We start from the raw sequence: 23,915 nt of genomic DNA on the forward strand, positions 1-23,915 counted from the left end.
TCTGCTCTAAAGACTGAGCTCTCTGCTGCTGGAGGGTTAATTCCTCTCTCAGCTTCTCTTGTTACCGGGCCAGCTCCTCTCTCCGTGCAACCATTGCCTCCTTCTCCCTAAGGACCTCCTGCAGCTCCTCCTTTTGAAGGGAGCTCTCCTGCTCTATCTTCGCGATCAGCCCCAGTAAGGTGGTTGTCTCTTCTGTTAGAGTGCTAATCTGCAGGTCTCTCCGAGCCTCCTGCTGCTTAGCCAACCACCCCGTGTGCCCCCCCAAAAATGTTTTATTGGGGTTGCCTCTCGGGCTCCCTTAGCGGTCGGCACCGTTGGCGTCACCGTTGATCCTCTCCTACCTGGGCTTCTACCTTCGCCCAGGGTCCTTTACCAGCAAATATCTCCTCCCAAGACCACATCTTCCCCACCTGTGTCCAGGGTGTGCTCCTCCTGTCCACGCTGCTTGGTCCGTTGGTGGTGGGATCTTCTGTCACGTTCGTTGAATACAGGATTGGACCAAGGTGCAGCGTGGTATGCGTACATGTTCGTTTATTGAATAAACACCGAACAAAACAACAAAAGCAACGTAACGTGAAGTTCTAAAGGCTAACATCAAACAAGCCAAACACACAGAAACAAGATCCTACAGCATAGGTAGGCAACATGGCTGCCTAAGTATGATCCCCAATCAGAGACAACGATCGACAGCTGCCTCTGATTGGGTACCACACCCGGCCAACATAGATCTACAATATCTAGATCTTACACATAGAAATTCACACCCTGACCAAACCAACTAAAGAAAACCGGGCTCTCAAGGCCAGGGCGTGACAACTGTACATAATGCAATGACTGCTAAAATGCCTGCAAGGAGCCTTACCTATGCCTACCTCCTTATTTAGCTACTGAAATGAAAATAAAATGAGTACACACATTATGTTGCTTAAAAGCTTTAAGGGAAAATATAATAGTCATATTTTCAGGGTCAAATTCAGGTTAATTGATTTTTTAAAACTAATTATTGATGGAAATAAATGCTATAAAAATAGGGTTTTGTCCTGGTGGATTGTAGTAGGATATTGAAATAAAAGGCATAGGCCTATGTGTTATTTGTTAAATTCTGAAAACGAATTTAGTTAGTCATAATAGAACATCAAAATTGCATTCAGTAGAACAGAAGAAAATGTGCAGCACAGTAAATAGTGCAATTAGCTAAGACTGGCAAAGGATTACCATTAGAAACCAACACACACAGCAAGCTACCAGGTAGCATTAATTAAACAATCATTATTTAACTGTACTGCAGTTTTACTGCATTTTAAGGGCAGTGAATTTTTGTACGGGTATCCTGTATTATTGTGCATGTTTATCTTATTTGCTGGTAGCCTAGAACAAATGTTATGGAAGTGAATGTGCACTTTTCAATTGGGTGGAATGCAACTACGAAAAACTGCCATAGCCTGTAGTAAAATCGAAAGCATTTATAATATCGGAGATTCTCTAAATTAGGGACCATCTCTGATAGCTATAGGACCGCAGACAAATGTTTGGTTTTGATGAATTCGATTACTTGGAGGTGAAATATATCACATTTCTTTGTTTTGTAAAAACCTCAAATGGCCCTACTACTGAAAAAGTTCATCGGGAAGGATAAACTGAAGTGGGCTCGGCCCGAGTACCATTACATTTTACATTTTTAGCAGAAGCTCTTATCCAGAGCGACTTGCAGTTAGTGAGTGCATACATTTTTTATATACTGGTCCCCCGTGGGAAACGAACCCACAACCCTGGCGTTGCAAACGCCATGCTCTACCAACTGAGCTACACGGGACTACAGAGTAATATGATTCTGCCGGACTCCGGAACAGCTCGCCCGCATGAAGCCCCCAGAGTCCAAGTCCATGCCGAGTCCCCCGAGTCTTAAACGGAATAGACCCGAGTCCAGCGTGTTGACTGGGTACAGTAGACCCTAACCCGCTTTGGTGCGCTCTGCCAGCTGTTGTTTGCCAACTGTGCTAAGCTGAATCATGCAAACCCTGCTGAAAAATAACATTACTCCAATTTTTATAATTGTAATGGTTCTAGTGTCTTAGGCTATATCCAATGGGTGCATGGCCCACAAACACGTGCACGTGTTTATATATATTGGTATCTATTTGAGTAGCATTTAGATAAATAAAATAAAATAAAATTGTATTTGTCACATACACGTGTTTAGCAGATGTTATTGCGGGTGTAGTGAAATGCTTGTGCTTCTAGCTCCGACAGTGCAGTAATATCTAACAAGTAATATCTAACAATTTCACAACATATACCCAATACACACAAATCTCCCGAGTGGCGCAGTAGCTGTGCTACTAGAGATCCTGGTTCGAATCCAGGCTCTGTCGTAGCCGGCCGCGACCGGGAGACCCATGGGTCGGCGCACAATTGGCCAAGCGTCGTCCAGGGTAGGGGAGGGAATGGCCGGCAGGGATGTAGCTCGGTTGGTAGAGCATGGCGTTTGCAACGCCAGGGTTGTGGGTTCGATTCCCACGGGGGGCCAGTATGACAAAATAAAATAATAATGTATGCACTCACTAACTGTAAGTCGCTCTGGATAAGAGCGTCTGCTAAATGACTAAAATGAATGTAATTTTAGAATATATACATATATGGACAAGCAATGACAGAGCGGCATGGACTAAGATACAGTAGAATATTATAGAATACAGTTCAATCAGATTTCAACTAATAACCAGATATCAAGGAAAATAAGATGTAGGCCTATTTTTCATTATGTCAAAAAGACGTCATGAAAAAGACGTCTTAATCTAGTTGTGATCTGGTATAAGAGGTCCCGACCAGATTTCAACCAGAAAAGGGGTCTTTATCACATCATATGGCCACTGGGTCCTACATTTTGTTTGGTCCTGCGTTCGCATGCAAACACCACTTGTCTCTCCTATTCAAAAAGCATGTAGTTGGCCTACTGGTGCTCTTTCATTGTGAAAATGCTGCCCCCCTAAGAGGTGGACACAAGAGATTTCTAATTAATCTCGTTTTTTGACATGAAGCCTTTGATGAACAGCGGGCCTCACGAATCCCATGGCATTTTAATATTTGTTAGAAATGGTGACCTGCGTTTCACCCCTTCCTCAAGGCCTCACACATTAGCAATTTCTGACTTGTTCGATGATATTGAATAATGTAGGCCTACTCCTTTTACCAAAAAGAGAGCAGGGGCCCAAGAGATATATAAATTCTGAGCACAGAGAGAGAAATGAAATGTATAGTGATTTAGTGATTTACTAGAGTTAACTAGCAAACAGTGGGTATAGACCTACACCCTGCATGAATTAAAACAGAATTCAGAATAGAATAAATGATTTTTGATCCAGAAGGTTTTTACATGTTACTCGAGAAATTAGGTAATTTTATTTCCCCTCTTTGGAAATATAGGCCATTGTCATATAATCAGACTTTTCAGGTTTAGGACCTTTTTACACATTCAAAGTATGTGCTTAATTTACAAACGTTTAAACAATATTTGAGTAGTCTAGACGTCATAAATGTGATCCATTGGACACATAGTAGCCTATTGTTTTGTTTGTAGGCTATAACATGTTCATAGGTCTAGATAGATTGCGAGCCATAACAGTGAACCAGGTCTGATGCGCGCTCTGCTGGTGTGCAGGTGGCATTACAACACGTCACTGAAAACGCATAGGCGTATCTGCTCCAATCGCATGTTTTAAGATTTACTTTGAGGTCACTTTGTGAGTCGAGATTATTATGCCATCTATCCATGCATATAAACATATTTTTTCGATTGCAATTGCTGTAAGACATGTTTTCAGAGAAAGAACAAATATGTTGATCTCCCAATGCGTTTTCAATGTAAAACTTGATTCCTAACTACATAATTTTCACACAAAACAATAGGCCTACACACTAATAAATGTGTAAATAATTTCCATGCAATTGTATTTTATTTAAATAATAAGTAGGCCTAGAAATGTAAAACGAAACATAGCCAATTCAACACAAAATGCATGAATCCATACAGAATACACAAGGTACAATTCCATAGGCTACCATTTACGCTTCCAAAAGCACACATGAAACAATTCGTCTTTTCGTTCGTGTAGGCCTATGTATTTCGAGGATGGTGTCTGAGAAACAGGCCTATTGGTATTGTAGGTTAGAGCCTCGGCTTTGCATCTGTGGACTTGGCTCTCGTCTAGTGACCTCGCTATGATCCCAGGGCTATGAATTATTAATGAGATCCGTGCACAGATTACCTCTATCAATATGCAATACTCATTACCCTGGTAAAATGGCTATTTAACAGTTATGAATAGTGGAATTGTTTCAACCCAATGGAAAACATTGGCGTGTGTGCGCTTTTGCATCTTTATTTTAAAAAATATATATAAGTTTCCGACTTCTTCTGGAATATTGCATTTAGTTGAATTTTCGATTATTAGATTGCAGTTTTTTACGAAAGATGTCAACAACAGTGTTTTCATATTGGCCTAGATTTGATTGGATATCACTACGCAGTACTGCGATTGCATGGTTGAATTTATACAATTTGGTCAGGTCAGGAACGCAATGGGAGAAAGATTAAATGTAGCTATGATTGCAGCTATGCAAAGACATGATGCATTATAAAACCAAGGGCCCAAACACCTATAGCAACACGTAGGCCTAATTACAATATAAAATAGCTTACAAATACACAAGTCGCACGTATTTCCAGGTTTGACATACACAAGCATATACAATCAGGATCAGTGTGTGATGCGTTTATAGAATCATAAAGCCTAACATGTATATTCTTAGATCTCCATATATCCAGCATAACTTGTTCAAATTGTCTGAGGTCTGATCCCCAAAGTTATCAGTGGATTCACCTATCCTCTCCTTGGACGCACGTTCAACGGCTTATCTTGGAGATCGACACAAAACCCCTGCTCAAGCTTGTGTCTATACCTTAGGCTATATGCTTTTATCATTACGGTCCAATTTTTGTATACAGACTTGAATTTCACTTCAAGATTTTGTCAGTTTTCTGGCTTCAGTCTGAGCCATATGCAGTATAGTAAAGCCTACATTGCCTTTCCATCAAAGCAACTGTTGACTAATTTTCCTTCTAATATCAGAACCTCTACACTGACTGCACGAGGTTCAATTAAGTTATTGTAGAAATGTAATCAGTTAGTACCCTGTTCATAAAGCCACAGAATTTCCATCAGTTTTTCTAGTTTTACGCAGCACAAAATGAATTAATAAATTCTTATTTGCTGGAGTTTAGGTAGCCAATAATTCGATTATAATCTATGGATTCTCAAAATAATATATATATTGCGTCTAATTCTAGCATGAATAACATTCATATTTGTTTCATTATAATCATATACAGTGGAAGACTTATTTTACTTTATCACTGCATTTCTGCTATGAACTTTCTATCCCAAGACTAGCGCTGTACAGTCCACAACCTTTCTAATCCCCTCGCAGCAGTTAAACCGTCACTTTCATTAAAGAATGTGAATTATATAGTACATTGCCTACTCCCCAAAACCATAGAACGAACTTTATGGACCCCACGTGACCTTTCAAAGTCAGTAAAGGGGTTATATGTTCTATGGTACGGAGACATTTACTAACTTCGAGCCATGCACCTGTAAGATAGACTACATCTTGGGACATTTGATGGGGAAACGAATATCTAAATACAAGCAAACGGAAGAGCAACTCAACCCAAAGAAGTCGTTAGAGGGTAAGTTTAAAAGGTTAAGCGTTTGTTTTTCTGGTAAAGAAGGCCAGCTTGCAAAAATAATGGCGGGCACTTTATAAGTGGCAATATAGGTTTGACTAAAACAATGCAGATACTTGCCACATTAAATCAACAACAAACCTGACTCAAATTTAATCCACGTCATAAACCTATCCCAAAAAAGTAATCTCAAGACGATGTTATGCATAGAAACGCCTATGGAAATTATTATTGTTAATGTGTTATTACCTAATATATTAATGTAAAACAGCACAGAAGCTATAGAAAAATGTTTTGTCATGAAGTGAATTTGTTTGAACGTGGCAAGGTGAAGTAGGCTAGGTCTAAATTGTTGATACAAGTTATCCAAAATGCCATGAATGGTTTACGTTCACCAGTGTTAGGCTATAGCCCATTTGTGTCGATAGAATATGTTCAATATTGCATTCAACATTTGTGGGGCTAATTTCTTATTTTGTAATATGTTTAATGAAGAGGTGAATTAATTGCAATACTTAGCTTCAAATATATCAAGCGATGGAGAGAAACTTTATTTCCAATACAAATACAAAATGCTTCATTGGCTAACTGTTTACCATCCCTGTTGCCTTATAGGCTAATCCACATAATACCACTCCCTCCTTGTCCACTACTAATGAGTCACATTGAAAGGTTGAATAACCTACATTTACATTAGTATGCAACATAATATGTACTTAGTTCTAAACAATTACAATTGATATATTTGTGCATTTGTTATAGGTTACTTGTATTTTAAAACCTTGAAAACATAAGGTTCTGAGCACGATAATCAAGCATAAATACAGCATTAAAACGTACACTAAAGCGCTTTGAATGATCCCATCATCTACAGGCTTACATTCAATGAAGAGCAGGATATGGTTTGGAAACATAGCCTACTGTACACGTTACACCTGTTATACGGTTTATAAGTTACACAATATAAGAGCTCACGTGAAACATGACAACCTTCAAGAGATAAAACAGAGCACATGGCTTTAAACCCTTCGACAATGAGTTTTTTTTTTCTTTTTTTCCCCTATTTCCAAAGATAAGTTCTACAGGCTACCATAAGACAATGGAAAACTAAACGTCTGTTTAAGACCATAGAATATTTTTTCGTCTAAAATCACAACATGCCGAAAGGTGCTGCGCTGTAGCTTACACTCCGGATTTCCCCCTTATCATCACTTGCAGTTCGAGCTCAGTTATGGAACGCGCTACCTCCTGTAACCAGACTCATACTTTTCAGTTTATTGTCCTTCTTCCATTTCATCCTTCGATTCTGGAACCAGATTTTTATTTGTCGTTCCGTGAGGCACAAAGTGTGGGCTATCTCTATTCTCCTCCTCCGGGTTAGGTATCTATTGAAGTGAAATTCTTTCTCCAGCTCTAGCGTCTGGTAGCGGGTGTACGCTGTTCGGGCCCTTTTCCCATCAGGTCCAGCCATTTCTAAATTGTATGAAAAATCCAAATTAGAAGTGGACAACACATAGTGGAAATATAATTGAAAACATTAAAAAAGGAAACACGTTTATTCAACAGAACAAAGGATATGAAGCAATTCAGATTGTGGAATAGGCTGCACGCGGGCGCGTGCCATGCACGTATTGTAGCTACAGAACATATAACTTGCTTCCAGCCATAAATATAAATACCCACCAATTGTCCACCATTTAAATTCAATATTCGAACAGTAATTATCTGAATTGTTATTTTTTTCGATTTAAATTTCCTTCATAGGTTACCAATTATTTATTTTTTATCTCGCACTGGACCCCGTCATAAAAGCAATGATCATTAAAACTCTACCCCATCCGTTGCCATACACCATCCTTACTGACCTTACCGAGTTCATGCAACACTTGACAGATTTATGATGCTACAAATTTAGACTATAGCAAAACACAACAGCGAGACCACCACAAAACACAGTAGAAGTATGTACCATGGTTAATGTGCAGTTTTCGCATCCAAGGGAATATTTGTGGCGTTTGGCAATCGTTTGACGTGGTGGAGGTTGCGTTGGACTCCTGTTGTGGTTGTTGCGCCCGGGCAGCCGTGCTGCTGGAGCTGCTTGTGTGCGCGCCTTCCTCGGACTCAGAGACAACGCCGGTATCCTCTATCTCTGTGAAATGACTGTTGTTGCCTTTGTTGAGATTATTATTGCCGCTCGAGGTCGTGGTCTGGTCAGATGGAGGAGAGGGGCTTTTTATTTCCAAAGACTCGGGGTTGGCGCAAGGCAGGGGATGTGAAGACGAGAGCGAGCAGGTCGGCTGTCTGTACCGGGCGTCCGGGCCCGTGGGCGGGAAACCACGGGTATCATCCCCAACAGCCCCGAAGTGGCTACCAGTGTTGGTGCGATTTACGGTTAGGTCCATGCCATTGTAGTTGCAGCCGAAAGACCCGGAGTGCATGGTGCCAGGGTCCCTGAACGTACCGTTCACAGCGCCGTTAGTCCCATAATTTAGTAACTGATAGTCGGACCCATTCGGATAGCGCCCTGAAAACGAGTTAACAAAGTAAGAGTTCATTTGCTTGTTTTTAAAGACTCGATTCGTAGATATTTGTCCCTATAATCCTCTGCTTCACGATTTATGATGTAATCATGAATTATAGCAATGAAGCCTACTGAACTTTGCCAGGTATGCGGCCAAATATGGGAGAGCGCTCGGGAATCACGTGCCTTTGTTGACCAGTCGTAAATTCTCACTGATGACTTCAAGAGGTAATTCATGCTCTATGGTTACAAATGATGACGAAATGATGGTCGTTATGCTCAAGGCAATGGTGCCTCCCCATTGCGACCTGATATCCATGTAGGCAGACAGCGTCATCTACTGGCAGTGGAGATAACTGTCAGTGAGGATGCTATGCAGACTTTTTTCATTGTAAATTTATTAGAACATTCAAGGACATAAAAGTAGGCTAAACTATTTTACCAACAGGTATCCCAGTAATCTGTTATAGTAATACATTAGCATTTTGATCATTAAAAGAGAGAGAGACTAAAGGTTGGGCTTGCTCAACTAGGTCAATCTTTACAGGACATAATAATTATAATTATAATTATAATAAAATAATAATAAAACTAGCCTGCACATCAATAAAACAAGCAAACTTTCTATGAAATATTTACACAAATAAACAATGCTTTATTTGTATTTATAAAAGATGACAAAACATGTATTACACTGCACATGACATCCAGGTGTGCAAGTGCACAATAAATAACTTGTCAAAACATTATTCAGTTGAATAGGACAAAGCGATGTAAAAGCCAAAAACTAACAATATACAACACATAGGCTATAACAAAGCCTCTCTCTTGTATCGATATTAGGGGCATTTTTTTAAGCAAACTATTTAATTATCATGTCATTTTGACTAGGCCTGTTGTTGCACATCAACGCCCCTGCAAGAAATTGTGCCCCTACAATTATGTGCGAGTGTATTTATTTCACTGTCAAGCAACAATATTCACAAAACTAAAAACACAACACCATCAAATAAGAATAGGCTAGCCTACAGTTGTTTTTAACCTGTTTCTAACCTATATACGTTATTTAATCGTGCAAATATATTAGTCTAGGCCTATTGACATATTTCACAAAAATGTGTAGGCCTATGCAGCTATTTTCTGAAAAACAACAACAATAATTCAACTTCTCTCAATTCATGTTACAACAGTTATGGCTTGTGTAGCTTATTTATTCAGTGTCTTTTAATCTGGCTTCTTTTCCTCTTCTTCGTCGCTGGGTTTCGAAGGATTCATAACTTTGTTCTCCTTTTTCCACTTCATTCTGCGATTCTGGAACCAAATCTTTATCTGACGTTCAGTGAGACACAGAGCATGCGAAATCTCAATTCGACGACGCCTGGTCAAATACCTATTGAAATGAAATTCTTTCTCGAGCTCAAGAGTCTGGTATCGAGTATAGGTCTGACGGCCCCTGCGCCCACTGCTGCCAAAGGTCCCTGCAAAAATAAATAAATAATGCAAATAAAAGTCAGCCATTATGTAAGAAACAAAGGTATAGACAGGCTAAAATATTGATTATAATCAATATGACTGTTGGATACATTTACACTATTATCACTTTTTATAGGCTATACTGTTATAATCACTATTAATAACTATTATCATAGACTACTATTATTATTTGATGTAATACATTTGCCTCCATTAGCCTATAGTAAAACCGTCGATATCCTAAGAATCAAAAATGCATATTAAAATGATCACCTTGATTCACATGATAGCCGACTGTATTTTGACATAGCTTAACAACATTTCGTTTCCTATACAAAACGAGTTTATCTGTTAATATATTTTTCACGTCAATCACGTCCTAGGCTATTGAATCCAATACATATCCAAATCATCATGCGTGTGTTCACACAATGTCTTGTAGAATTATTTTTTTCCGTCTAAATTGCATAAGCAATAGTTACTTATGGACTACAATCTCAATGCATCTTGTGGACAGGCAACGCTGTTACAGTAGTCACCTGATTGATAGGCAACATGCTGATTGTAAACAGGTCAGAAGTTTTAAAAGATAAAAGAGTTTCACTCACCGGCGGTGCAAGAATTCATTCTTTGCATCCACGGATACAGCAGAGAAGAAGACTCGTTGTCCACAGCAGTGGTTATGTTTACATTCTGCTCGAGGCACTCTGATTTGCGCTGATCCTGAGTTACTAAGAGCGGTTGCTCCTCTCGACTTGCGAAAGCGCACGAACCGTCACTGTCCTTGTAAAAAGTTCCAGCTGTGTAGTCGCAGGGAGCGCTGGAGCTGGGGCGACCGTAGACACTAGAGGTTTGCTGGTAATATGAGGTTGGGTAAGCTTTCTCTTGCATATTGGCAGCTCCATATGTAGCGTTAGAAAAGTGTTTTAACGGGTCAGTATTTCCGGAGGAATATAATGGTATCTGACCCAGGAGAGACTCCTGTCCTCCAGGCAGAGAAACAGGAAACGTTGAGTTGACAAAATAGGAACTCATTGGATGGACAACGGTATGCTCCGAGGACTATGATTTGTAGTGTTTTATAGTCCAAGTGGTTTTGCCATTACTTTATCGGAGATTTGGTTCTAGCTGAAGGGGGCTTGCGTGATGGCACTGAATATGGCAGAAGGGAACTGTACCATCTGATCAACGTCTGGCCAATAGCGAGCGTCTGCGGTTGCAATATTGCCCTCCTGGGGGGCCGTTGTTGAGTACAGGGGTCACCAGTGACTGGAAACGTAGCGCCCAGGCTTCTCCCGCACAGTCTTTGCACATATCAAATGAGCAACCTCGATCATTCAAAATTGAAGTATTTCGTTTTCGTTCTTAATTTCGTTGCAAACAAATTATATAAATAATATAATGCTGGCAGCACCGCTCTTTTTCTCCCATTTCTTTATCCCCCCCACACACACACGTTCAATTAGCCACAAATGTAAAGTACTGATTAATAAGAAGTAGGCTAGTTGCACAATGAAAAGTGGGCATATCCAGCTGGACACAGACGTCAATTCAACATCTATTCTACATTGGTTCAACGTAATCTCATTGAATATACGTGGAAACAACGTTGATTCAACCAGTGTATGTGTGCCCAGTGGGATTAAATTGTTTCAGCTGAAACTCTACTTTCATGCATCTGTTATTTTAAACCGTTGGATAACATTTATGTTTCATAATTCCTTCGACGTATAAGTTAACGTGTTCGTTATGCTTTCTAGGTATTCCCATACTATCCGGATAAAGAGTAAAACACGATCAAGACAAATCAACGCACAGATGCTTGCACAGAGGCAAAATGATTTTCCAACGGATCAAGACCAAGTATATTATCAGTAGGCCTATATTATTTAATTGAATATGCATTATTATTATTATGCTATTATTGTTATTTCTTGAAGGACTAAAACGGTCAATATATTAAAAATAAATAAACAAAGCCACTTTCTTTACAACATGACGTCTTTCCTTTTTCCAATAAATGATATTTTCCTTGTTTTCCAAATTTCTAATTCCAAATAATGTCGTATTATCTATCACAAGTAGCCTAATGCAAATCAATTTCTATAACCAACTTAAACGTCAAGAAAAGCAGGCCTTTGCTGAGCCAAGTTAATAGTCTATATGTGTAGACTTGTCTTTATTAATTCAATTTTTCCTTCAACAGCATTAGGCCTATGTTTCAACAACTAATCAAACATTTTAGCTTAGTATCCTACGACTTTGCTGTATGCAGAATGACAGTTATTCAACTTCAATAGCTTCTGTGCAAAATGCATATCAATTTGCTTTTGTTTAATTAAATAATTTGTGCCAATATGTCAATTGAGTGTGTGTGTGTGTGTGTTACTGAATGCATTTATTGATCTTGGTAAATCATGGAAATGCAGTAATTGAGAACGAATACATCCTTAACTCAAAAGTAATATGGAGCTCTTTGGGAAAGAAGCCTTTTGGAGGTGCCACCGCCACCAAATGTAGGCCTATTATCGCCACTAGATGGCGTCAAAGAGCAATAAATGAGACGAGATAAAGAAAATTCAGCATACAGCTGGATTAATGCAGTGAATTGATGGAGGCTGACGATGATGATGATGATGATGATGTATGATTATGATGATTATGATGATGATGATCATCGTCGACGACATAGATGTATTGCCGCGTTCAGACTGTAGTCGGAACTATGAGACTCGGACATTTTCGACATGCTAACTGGTTGTAGTTATACACGTGCCATGTTCAACAAATAAGCAAGTCTGACATTTCCGAGTTTCCTAGTTCCGACTAGCATATGAACGCGGCATGAATGAATTTGAATTGGACTGCCGGTCTAAAAGCTTCCAAGAGGTATCATATAGGCCTACCTATTTATCTGAACCCGTCACCCGCCAAAGATGCGGCTGCCATCTTGCCACTAACACATTATCAGTATAGCAACCAGGTTTTTCAAATGGAAACAATGCTTGACTTTAAAACACTGTAGCCATTTTGAGGGTTACCAATGTTACATGTGTAACTGTTTTATATCGAACCTAATTTTAACCTCTCATGGCCTACTCTAGTATGATTATGGTGGTATAGGAAATTATTGAGACTTGACGACCTACCTTTGTTGATAATCCATCATTTCGCATGTGGGTATTCCGGATGCGATTATCTTGGTTCTTTTTAGATATTCAATTGTTGTTCCTTTGGTATAAAGCATACGATAAATAACAATAACTAAACGAGTCCCTCTGTGGAAAATAAAATCAATATTCCATTGTCCTGGCGTATATTGAGTCTTCTTTGACGGTGCAATTCAGAGATGGCGACATTAGCATTGGATGAGAGATTCCTCATTGACTCCATCTCTCAGTTGGTGGAGCTGCGCAGTTACTGAACACATTTCTTTGACACAATTGAACCATAGCTAAAACAAAAAGCCAAGAAAACGAAGGTGTTACTGAATGAACGGCAGAAAACAGACAGCTGCAATATAACCTCATGAGGAAAAAGTTCCCTGGCCAGAGTCCACATGACCAACCTTAGCCAATCCCAGAACCCAGGCAGTCGTAAAATTCCATCACAAAGTTGTAAATTTTCATAAACAGACTCTAATTTATTGCATTTTTCAATAGAAGGCATTTTTTTCTTCATCGCCATCTTTTTCTTTCAAAGACGGGTATGCATCTTAAGCAATTTTTGGAAGCTACATTGTCTTTAAAGCGAAATGGCTAGACCTATAATATTTCAGGCTGGTGTCATATTTAGAGCATTTGATGATGATGCCTTATCAATTAAATTCTATAGACAAAAATATGGAAACATTTGACCAATTGTAGTTCCACACTAGCATATAGGCTTATCTAAAACATGTTTGATAACTATTTACATTGTATTATAGGGTAAGTAGCCTATTATACGTTTACTTAAAGGATTGATAAAACCTTTATAAGAGCCCATGTAAACGGTTAATTATAGTAGGCTAGGCCTAGTCTACATTTGCATTAGCCTATATTAAGTTATTAATTTAGTTAAACTATATATCTACATAATCAACCGTGTAGCCTTTATGAATCCCTTAGGTGTGCCTATCTTCATAGCGTTAGCACACATTTTCAAACAAATGCAAGCAAAATGTGTTATATTTCCCTCCATTAAAGCCTATCCCGTTGCAATAGCCTACTGAGCTACCCATTTTTTGATTTTGCTCACATATAAAATAGTTGCGTGTTAAGATATAGATATATACCAAAGATATCCCTGTATGAAAACATCAGGCATATAAGGTGAAAAATAAATATCAAATGGATGGAACATTTCTCGGTTAGACCGATCCCAAGGTACTGTTTGCATGGTGCCCTGTTCAATTTCATTTCGTTGACAAAAAGGATTTCCGACATTTATAGATGCAATAAAACCATAAAACCCCCCAATGCAACCTAATCCCTCTGCAAAAGGTTGCACATAGAGAATTCGGCCTAATATCCCGAAAACGGGGTACCCAAACCGAACATAGGCTATTCTAGAAAACGGGCAGTTATTTAGTTCAATTCAATTATCATAAAGGTAAGTATTTTTTTAATCGAAATAACTCAATTAACCTCCACGACTATAAACGAAAATTCGTTTTCTATAATTATTTTCTATAAAATCCTTAAATATGATAAATATTATGTAGGCTATCTTTTGATCTTTTGAATTGGATGTTGTCAAATGCAGTTTGAAATTATTCTACCTCGAATTCATGTGACAAGTAGAGCCTAGGCCTACGTTTGCCCCTTTTATTGCAGTTAAAAAATGCTAACAACCTATAAACAATAATTAAACTAAATAAAGCATTTCAATACATTACAGTTTTCTTTAACTGCACACTTTTGGGCTTTGTTGAGTCATGAATGTGGATACAAATTAATTGAAATTGTGTGTGTGTCCCTCTTTCCTGGCATTAACTCCCTAAATAATCCACACTTGGACTTTTTTACATTAACCTTCAGTAGACACTTTTTTTTACACTAGGCCCAATTCATATAAAATTGCTGAATTAGCATGAATTCATCAGTTACCCGACATCCTCTTTTAAAAATAACATTTTCTATAATGCCTTTAGATCTTTTGAATTTGTGATGATAGTGCAAACTGTATAGACTAGCCTATACTCAAAATATTGATATAACACTGAGGAAACCGGATACAGACCTGCAAGATGTTATCTTGGTTGTAAACTTTTCCTCTCCGCTATGGAACCAACTCCTGAGGGAATACCATATGCCAAAGATCCCCCAAACTACACTTTTAGGTAGGCCTACTATGTTTCACAATAAAGTGAAGCTTCCATTTTAAAAGGTGACATTTTATTGACATCCAGTATAGCCTTCACAGCCAAAGCCTGACAAGACAACGGCTCTTGACACAACACAAACGCAGACAAAAAACTGCCAATTAAAATGACAGGGACTCGATTTGCGCAAAGTTGTTTATGCACATCTCAAATTAGGATTCAGTTCCATCTAACGAATAATCATTATTATCAGTGCCATAAAATGTGGCAGTTGTGCGACCATACTGCACTAAGTTACCAAATTATACATTTTAACAACATACATTCCTGTTCAGACTATTCTGCAGAGGTGATTCACACCTTCAACCTTTTGCTCAAACCTCGAATTAGAATGATGCGTTAAAATTGTGCGTTAAAATTAGTTGTGCACGTCTTTTCAAGTTCAATTTGACAATGAATTATCAACAAACACAATACATTTCACTGTTGTGGCCTCTCATGACCAAGTCTAGATCCAGTCTTATCCTTTACCCTCCTCATCTGACGTCTGAATCTTCTTGTCAGTTTTTTTTGCTTGTTTCTCGATTTCATTCTGATCCAGCCTATTTACTGGAAATGTGTCCTTCTTGTTCTCCTTTTTCCATTTTCCATTTTATAAGTCTGTTTTGAAACCCGATTTTAATCTGCTGGTTCGTGAGCACCAGATCGTGCGACACTTCAACCTTGCGCTTGCGGGTTAAGTAAGGTTGAATAGAAACTCCTCATATTCCAGAGTCTGGTAGCTACTGTACGTCTGTCCCGTATCTGTTGAGAGATTAACCATTTTAGACAAAACATTTACTTAATACCAAAGGCTACCCCAAACTATAGCCGTTAGTGAACACACACACACACACAGTTTGTGGTCGTATTATTCCTAACAATAAAAATTAACTATAAATCAGGCGAAGCAAGAACTTTTCTCACATCATAAAATACATTTACAGATATACCTTGTAGTTTCATCCAGGGAAAGAGGTCCGGCAGAGAGGAGCAATGTTCTGCGCACTCGGAATCATCTGCAACCCCGGTGGATTTCAAATTACAATCAATGTAGGCCTACTGGACACAATCCGTATTATGGTTTTGCGTAAAAGGTTGCTCTCTGTGGGCATTATATGGCAGCGAGAATATGCACGGATTTTGTTGGTGAGCTGTTTTGGACAACATGTGCCATGGTAGAATTCCGGTAACTGCTTGGGATGCTGCTGCTGCTGGATGGTGGTACCGGCACCGTATCCCGGTAACTGCTTGGGATGCTGCTGCTGGATGGTGCCACCGGCACCGTATCCCGGTAACTGCTTGGGATGCTGCTGCTGGATGGTGCCACCGGCACCGTATCCGTATGCTGCAGAGGGTGTGCTTTCCAAATCATGTGCCAGCCCATAATCGGAATGCAACGACTCGCTCTTACTGTATTTTGAGAATAGACCATTAATTAAATAAGAGCTAATGTTCTACTTTGTTTCAAATCTCATTCAACAGGCAGGAATAAACGACAAGTTTCGAAAGTTTAGGCATGAGTTGAGAGATAATCCTCGGCGAAGACCAACATTTTAATGTCAATTCAATACCTAGAAAGGCCATGAATGATAATGTAGGGCAGACTATGCATTGTAGCTTCATGGGGTATAGTCCGCCATGTTTTGGATACGATGATGGGCGTCTACAATCCACTGCAAGGCTTCAGAATCTCCAGACAGACAACAGAAAAGCATTGCGCGCTTATCATATGGAAAGTGAGAGAAACCAACAGAGCGGGAGAAAGAAGGAGGGGGTGATGAAGGGAGACGAGGGAATAGTGAACCTGATACAAATATTCAATTGTGAAGAGTATTTGCTGAAATAATAGAGAATATTGATGCATTGGCTAGTTAACTGGATCGAATATAAAAAGACACGCCTACATCTTATGATGTATTTCTAACAACAAACGGATAACCTATATTATTGATTTCTAGGCATTCAAAAAGAACAATAATACAATTATGTTTTTTATCATCAGTACTCAGACTGTTTCTGTGGACAAAGTAAAGGCTAAATATTGCTGATCACAAATCAATCACTTTTGGTATATTTTTTATTTTATTTTATTAGGATGCCAATGGTGACAGCTAGTCTTACTGGGGTCCCATAACAAAAAATACATTACAGACAAAATACTTTACAATTGACATACATTTAAAAACATTAACATGTAGGGTGCTTGTGTGTACATCTATTTAGTTAAACATACAGTACCAGTCAAAAGTTTGGACATACCTACTCATTCAAGGTTTATTTTTTATTTTTTCTACAGTGTAGAATAATAGTGAAGACATCAAAACGATGAAATAACACATATGGAATCATGTAGTAACCAAAAAAGTGTTAAACAAATCACATGGGGGAGAGGCATGAGATGTTGCAATATTTGTTTTTTTGAAACCAGGTTTGCTGTTCACTTGAGCTATATGAGATGGAAGGGAGTTCCACGTACTCATGGCTCTGTATAATATTGTACTTTTCCTTGAGTTTATTCTGGACCTGGGGACTGAAAAGACCCCTGGTGGCATTCCTGGTGGGGTATGTGTGTGTGTCAGTGCTGTGTGTAAATTGACAATGAAAACAATTAGGAATTTCCAACACATTAATGTTTCTTATAAAAACAATAAGTGATGCAGTCCGTCTTTCCTCAACTCCTAGCCAAGAGAGACCGGCATTCATAGTATTGATATTAGCCCTCTGATTACAATGAAGAGCAACATTTGCCACTTTGTTCTGGGCCAGCTGCAGCTTAACTAGGTTCTTCTTTGCAGCACTTGACCATATGACTGGACAGTAATCAGGATAAGATCAAACTAGAGCCTGCAGGACTTGCTTTGTGGAGTGTGGTGTCAAAAAAGCAGAGCATATCTTTATCACGGACAGACCTCTCCTCATCTTTACAACCATTGAATCGATATGTTTTGACCATGACGTTTACAATCTAAGGAAACGCCAAGTAATTTAGTCTCCTCAAAATCTTCAACAGCCACACCAGATTCAGCTGAGGTCTAGAACTTACGGAATGATTTGTACCAAGCTCTTAGTTTTAGAGATGTTCAGGCAGTTTATTACTGGCCACCCATTCCAAAACTGACTGCAACTCTTTGTTAAGGGTTTCAGTGACTTCATTAGTTGTCGTTGCTAACGCGTATAGGGTTGACTCATCAGCATACAGTGGGGAAAAAAAGTATTTAGTCAGCCACCAATTGTGCAAGTTCTCCCACTTAAAAAGATGAGAGAGGCCTGTAATTTTCATCATAGGTACACGTCAACTATGACAGACAAAATGAGAAAAAAAAATCCAGAAAATCACATTGTAGGATTTTCAATGAATTTATTTGCAAATTATGGTGGAAAATAAGTATTTGGTCAATAACAAAAGTTTCTCAATACTTTGTTATATACCCTTTGCTGGCAATGACACAGGTCAAACGTTTTCTGTAAGTCTTCACAAGGTTTTCACACACTGTTGCTGGTATTTTGGCCCATTCCTCCATGCAGATCTCCTCTAGAGCAGTGATGTTTTGGGGCTGTCGCTGGGCAACACGGACTTTCAACTCCCTCCAAAGATTTTCTATGGGGTTGAGATCTGGAGACTGGCTATGCCACTCCAGGGCCTTGAAATGCTTCTTACGAAGCCACTCCTTCGTTGCCCGGGCGGTGTGTTTGGGATCATTGTCATGCTGAAAGACCCAGCCACGTTTCATCTTCAATGCCCTTGCTGATGGAAGGAGGTTTTCACTCAAAATCTCACGATACATGGCCCCATTCATTCTTTCCTTTACACGGATCAGTCGTCCTGGTCCCTTTGCAGAAAAACAGCCCCAAAGCATGATGTTTCCACCCCCATGCTTCACAGTAGGTATGGTGTTCTTTGGATGCAACTCAGCATTCTTTGTCCTCCAAACACGCACTGAGTTGAGTTTTTACCAAAAAGTTATATTTTGGTTTCATCTGACCATATGACATTCTCCCAATCCTCTTCTGGATCATCCAAATGCACTCTAGCAAACTTCAGACGGGCCTGGACATGTACTGGCTTAAGCAGGGGGACACGTCTGGCACTGCAGGATTTGAGTCCCTGGCGGCGTAGTGTGTTACTGATGGTAGGCTTTGTTACTTTGGTCCCAGCTCTCTGCAGGTCATTCACTAGGTCCCCCCGTGTGGTTCTGGGATTTTTGCTCACCGTTCTTGTGATCATTTTGACCCCACAAGGTGAGATCTTGCGTGGAGCCCCAGATCGAGGGAGATTATCAGTGGTCTTGTATGTCTTCCATTTCCTAATAATTGCTCCCACAGTTGATATCTTCAAACCAAGCTGCTTACCTATTGCAGATTCACAATTTTGTTTCTGGTGTCCTTTGACAGCTCTTTGGTCTTGGCCATAGTGGAGTTTGGAGTGTGACTGTTTGAGGTTGTGGACAGGTGTCTTTTATACTGATAACAAGTTCAAACAAGTGCCATTAATACAGGTAACGAGTGGAGGACAAAGGAGCCTCTTAAAGAAGAAAATAAGAAGTTACAGGTCTGTGAGAGCCAGAAATCTTGCTTGTTTGTAGGTGACCAAATACTTATTTTCCACCATAATTTGCAAATAAATTCATTAAAAATCCTACAATGTGATTTTCTGGAAAATCTTTTCTCATTTTGTCTGTCATAGTTGACGTGTACCTAAAATTACAGGCCTCTCTCATCTTTTTAAGTTGGAGAACTTGCACAATTGGTGGCTGACTAAATACTTTTTTCCCCCACTGTACATGGACACACAGGCTTTGTTTAATGCCAGTGGCAGGGCATTGGTAAAAAATAGAAGGAAAACATGGGTCTGAGTAGTGTTTTTTGCACATGGTTACAATAAAATGTATGTGCTTTTATTGAAATGTGAAATATTGTGATAAAGGGTGTTGAACGTTATATAAAAGTAGGCTATAACTAAACTGTGTAATTGAAACTATTGTTATGCCAACTATCCAATAGCCACAAGTCTTAGATCTTGAGAGATACTGTATATCACGCGAGTAGAAATTCAGCGTAGGCCTACATATTCCAATTGAACAATAAATATATCATTAAATCATCTCGATTCTAATAGCCTACTTTTCCAAATCATCACTGAGGTAAAATTGAAACCAATCGACATATCGAATTTCCAATTAAATACAGTAGACCTAGCCTAGTAAGATGTTTATGAGCTACATTTTAAACAATCAAACAATGCGATCATTGTTAAAGAGAAGAAATAAGCTTACATTTTAATTCAAATAGCCTATCGGTTTGCATTTCCAATGATTTCACTTATAATTTGTACGCCTAAAATGGTGCAAAACTTGGGTTTTACAATAAAAACGTCTCTACGATTTCCCACTTATGTAAATTATTTGCTAAACTGTTTGACTATTCATATGGAGTATATTGATAATAAGCCTAGTCCTATTATCAATATCACCCTGAATTTAACAAATATCCTCACATAAACATGAGCAATGATGAATGCATAACATATTTCTCACCAACTCAAATAAAATAATGCGCAATAAGCAAATGTACACCCCATCCCAAATCTAAAACAACCATGTGAAAATACTGTGGGTTAATCTACAATTAAATCAGTGAAATCTGAGCAGTATTTGTTAGTCTATCTTCCTGGTAATTTCAGTGCCCCCAGCTTTTTTTCTTCTAAGATTTAGCACAAATTAATGATTATGGTTACCGTTGCAGAATTATAAACAAAAACCAATATGATAACAAAGCATAGTTGCAAAGGCGCACACATTTGCTATATGACTACCTGATCACACGCATCTCTTCCTTTCAGATTTCACATAACTGAGTAAAATGTCCAGATTTCCTGGAACAATATTTTTAAGTGCTTTCACCTTTGTCTCAGTGGATATAGTGATATTTAACAACCCAAGGTATTTGATAAGACACAGATAGTATTCACTTAAATTCCATTCTGTAAAAGCCACAGTGTTTGCATAGACATATGAGATGACACATCTTTCTACCAAGTACCACACAATACCTAAGTCACAATATGCACCATTGCTTCAATATTTTCACAATAAGGCCTCACTCCATTTCTCTTCTCACCATTTCACTTCAATGAATTATCAGAAGCTCAGTCCTAATGTAAAAATGAATTTCATTTTGAGGATGTAAAAAAAATGAAGAAGAAATGTATACAGTATATGGAGAGTATTTGGGGAACAACTAGTGCAAAGTTTGCCAGGAAAGCTCGTTCGCTCACCCCCGCTCGTGGTTTGTGGCACTATGGAAGAACCGGTGACATCCCTGCTCCCTAGCGCCTTTGTCCGTGCTGGGGGACTTTACGGGAGGGTTTGCGGACGGGGTGGTGGAAGTCGGCCCGCTGGATCGGGGGGCTGGGGTGGAAATGACAAACAGGCTCTGGAGGGCCTTGGGGTCAGAGGACATGGGGGTGCAGTGGAGCCATCCAGGCATGAGCTGGGAAACATTTGACACTGTGGCCCAGGCCCTGGACTCTGCATAGGATGAGCTCATACCGCCCTGACGAGCACCATTGACTGAGAGGCAGAGAGAGAGAGAGAGAGAGAGAGAGAGAGAGAGAGAGAGAGAAAGGTAGAGAAAATCAATACTATGCAAAATGACAAACATGATTATCCATAAGTATAATATAGGCAGGCAGACTCAGTGTGAGCGTGCCCCTGGGGGCCCCTGTCCAGACTGGGCCAGGGCCAGGGCCAACATTGCTGCAGCAGCTGGGAATGGAAGTACTGAAGGCATGGCTTTGCCCCTGGAGGCACATGGCGTTGGATCACAGTACAGTGGTGCTACGGCATCCACGAGAACTCAGTCAGGGAGACCGACTGGAAATACCTTACATAGGACAATCCAAAGCACCTCACTATTACTGGACTGATGTTAACTGATAACTTTGAGACAATGCAGTGACCATATTTGTGAGAGGTATTGACATGTTGAATGCACGGCGCTGTCTGTTTGAACTACTGGCACACAGCGCCGACACCAATGCATACCCCACAAGACATGCCACCAGAGGTCTCTTCACAGTCCCTAAGTCCAGAACAGACTATGGGAAGTGCACAGTACTACATAGAACCATGGCTACATGGAACTCTATTCCACATCAAGTAACTCATGCAAGCAGTAAAATTAGATTTAAAAAACAGATAAAAATACACCTTATGGAACAGCGGGGACTGTGAAGAGACACAAACACAGGCACAAACACATGCACACACACACACAATAATATACGCACTATTCACACATGTATACATGGATTTTGTGTTGTAGATATGTAGTGAATCTGTTGTGAATGTATTGTAATGTTTTTAAAATTGTATAACTGCCTTAATTTTGCTGGACCCCAGGAAGAGTAGCTGCTGCAGCTAATGGGGATCCATAATAAATACAAATACAAATATTCCATATTAGGAGAAATATGGAGGACACATTTCTCTGATAGGGAAACAATAAACTGAACTAACTAAATGTATAATGGGGGGGGTGGGGTGTAATGGCGTCAGGCATGGGGTGTCCTCCCCCCTGCAGCAGCTGATAGACCTGGTCCATCACCCCCAAGTCCCTCAGTAGACTCTCCTGTTGAAGCAGTCCACTCACCCTCTCCACCTCCTCCTCAGAAAGGTCCTGCACTATAGGGGAACCGTTGGTCGCAGTAAGCAGGGGGAGCATGGTTAGGAGCTGGAGAGCCACAATTCACACCATATAGTAAGGAAACATTTCATCACAATGTATAATAATTCTTCAGTATTCAATGAGATGTTTATGTAGATATGTTAAATGGCAATTTTATGGTGTGGTAGTTGGACATGTACAGTTGAAGTCGGAAGTTTACATACACTTAGGTTGGAGTCATTAAAACTCGTTTTTCAACCACTCCACAAATTTCTTGTTAACAAACTATAGTTTTGGCAAGTCGGTTAGGACGTCTACTTTGTGCATTACACAAGTAATTTTTCTAACAATTGTTTACAGACAGATTATTTCACTTATAATTCACTGTATCACAATTCCAGTGGGTCAGAAGTTTACATACACTGACAGCTTGGAAAATTCCAGAAAATGATGTCATGGCTTTAGAAGCTTCTGATAGGTTAATTGACATCATTTGAGTCAATTGGAGGTGTACCTGTGGATGTATTTCAAGGCCTACCGTCAAACTTAGTGCCTCTTTGCTCAACATCATTGGAAAATCAAAGAAATCAGCCAAGACCTCAGACAAAAATGTGTAGACCTCCACAAGTCTGGTTCATCCTTGGGAGCAATTTCCAAACGCCTGAAGGTACCACGTTCATCTGTACAAATAATAGTACGCAAGTATAAACACCAGGGGACCACGCAGCCGTCATACCGCTCAGGAAGGAGACGCGTTCTGTCTCCTAGAGATGAACGTACTTTGGTGCGAAAAGTGCAAATCAATCCCAGAACAAGAGCAAAGGACCTTGTGAAGATGCTGGAGGAAACAGGTACAAAAGTATCTATATCCACAGTAAAACGAGTCCTATATCGACATAACCTGAAAGGCCGCTCAGCAAGGAAGAAGCCACTGCTCCAAAACCGCCATAAAAAAGCCAGACTACAGTTTGCAACTGCACATGGGGACAAAGATCGTACTTTTTGGAGAAATATCCTCTGGTCTGATGAAACAAAAATATAACTGTTTGGCCATAATGACCATCGTTATGTTTGGAGGAAAAATGGGAACGCTTGCAAGCCGAAGAACACCATCCCAACCGTGAAACACAGGGGTGGCAGCATCATGCTGTGGGGGTGCTTTG

The 23,915-nt window shown here is 39.6% G+C and overlaps 2 protein-coding genes and 1 pseudogene across 2 annotated transcripts; all 3 read right to left on the bottom strand.

The window, feature by feature from the left end:
* Positions 1–6,272: 6,272 nt before the first annotated feature.
* On the bottom strand, positions 6,273–8,487 carry LOC121547272 (homeobox protein Hox-B5b-like). Its single transcript, XM_041858447.2, has 2 exons — positions 7,716–8,487; positions 6,273–7,219 (listed from the first exon to the last, which is right to left on the bottom strand). Exons 1-2 carry the CDS (start codon positions 8,299–8,301, stop codon positions 6,972–6,974), a joined length of 834 nt encoding a protein of 277 aa, XP_041714381.2. The 5' UTR covers positions 8,302–8,487; the 3' UTR covers positions 6,273–6,971.
* Positions 8,488–8,870: 383 nt separating this feature from the next.
* LOC121547273 (homeobox protein Hox-B6b-like) lies at positions 8,871–10,882 on the bottom strand. Its single transcript, XM_041858448.2, has 2 exons — positions 10,349–10,882; positions 8,871–9,745 (listed from the first exon to the last, which is right to left on the bottom strand). Exons 1-2 carry the CDS (start codon positions 10,773–10,775, stop codon positions 9,492–9,494), a joined length of 681 nt encoding a protein of 226 aa, XP_041714382.1. The 5' UTR covers positions 10,776–10,882; the 3' UTR covers positions 8,871–9,491.
* A 4,267-nt stretch (positions 10,883–15,149) lies between these two features.
* LOC121546991 lies at positions 15,150–22,809 on the bottom strand (annotated as a pseudogene).
* Between the last annotated feature and the right edge of the window lie 1,106 nt (positions 22,810–23,915).

The sequence above is a fragment of the Coregonus clupeaformis genome, chromosome 31, assembly GCF_020615455.1.
Source record: "Coregonus clupeaformis isolate EN_2021a chromosome 31, ASM2061545v1, whole genome shotgun sequence".
Taxonomy (NCBI): Eukaryota; Metazoa; Chordata; class Actinopteri; order Salmoniformes; family Salmonidae; genus Coregonus; species Coregonus clupeaformis.

Bases quoted from the DNA above. Each gene is read 5' to 3' on its own strand.
- LOC121547272 (XM_041858447.2), bottom strand. From the start codon at position 8,301: ATGAACTCTTACTTTGTTAACTCGTTTTCAGGGCGCTATCCGAATGGG. The intron at 7,220-7,715 runs GTACATACTTCT...CATACAATTTAG, and splicing joins AAAACTGCACATTAACCATG to AAATGGCTGGACCTGATGGG.
- LOC121547273 (XM_041858448.2), bottom strand. From the start codon at position 10,775: ATGAGTTCCTATTTTGTCAACTCAACGTTTCCTGTTTCTCTGCCTGGA. The intron at 9,746-10,348 runs GTGAGTGAAACT...TTATTTTTGCAG, and splicing joins AATGAATTCTTGCACCGCCG to GGACCTTTGGCAGCAGTGGG.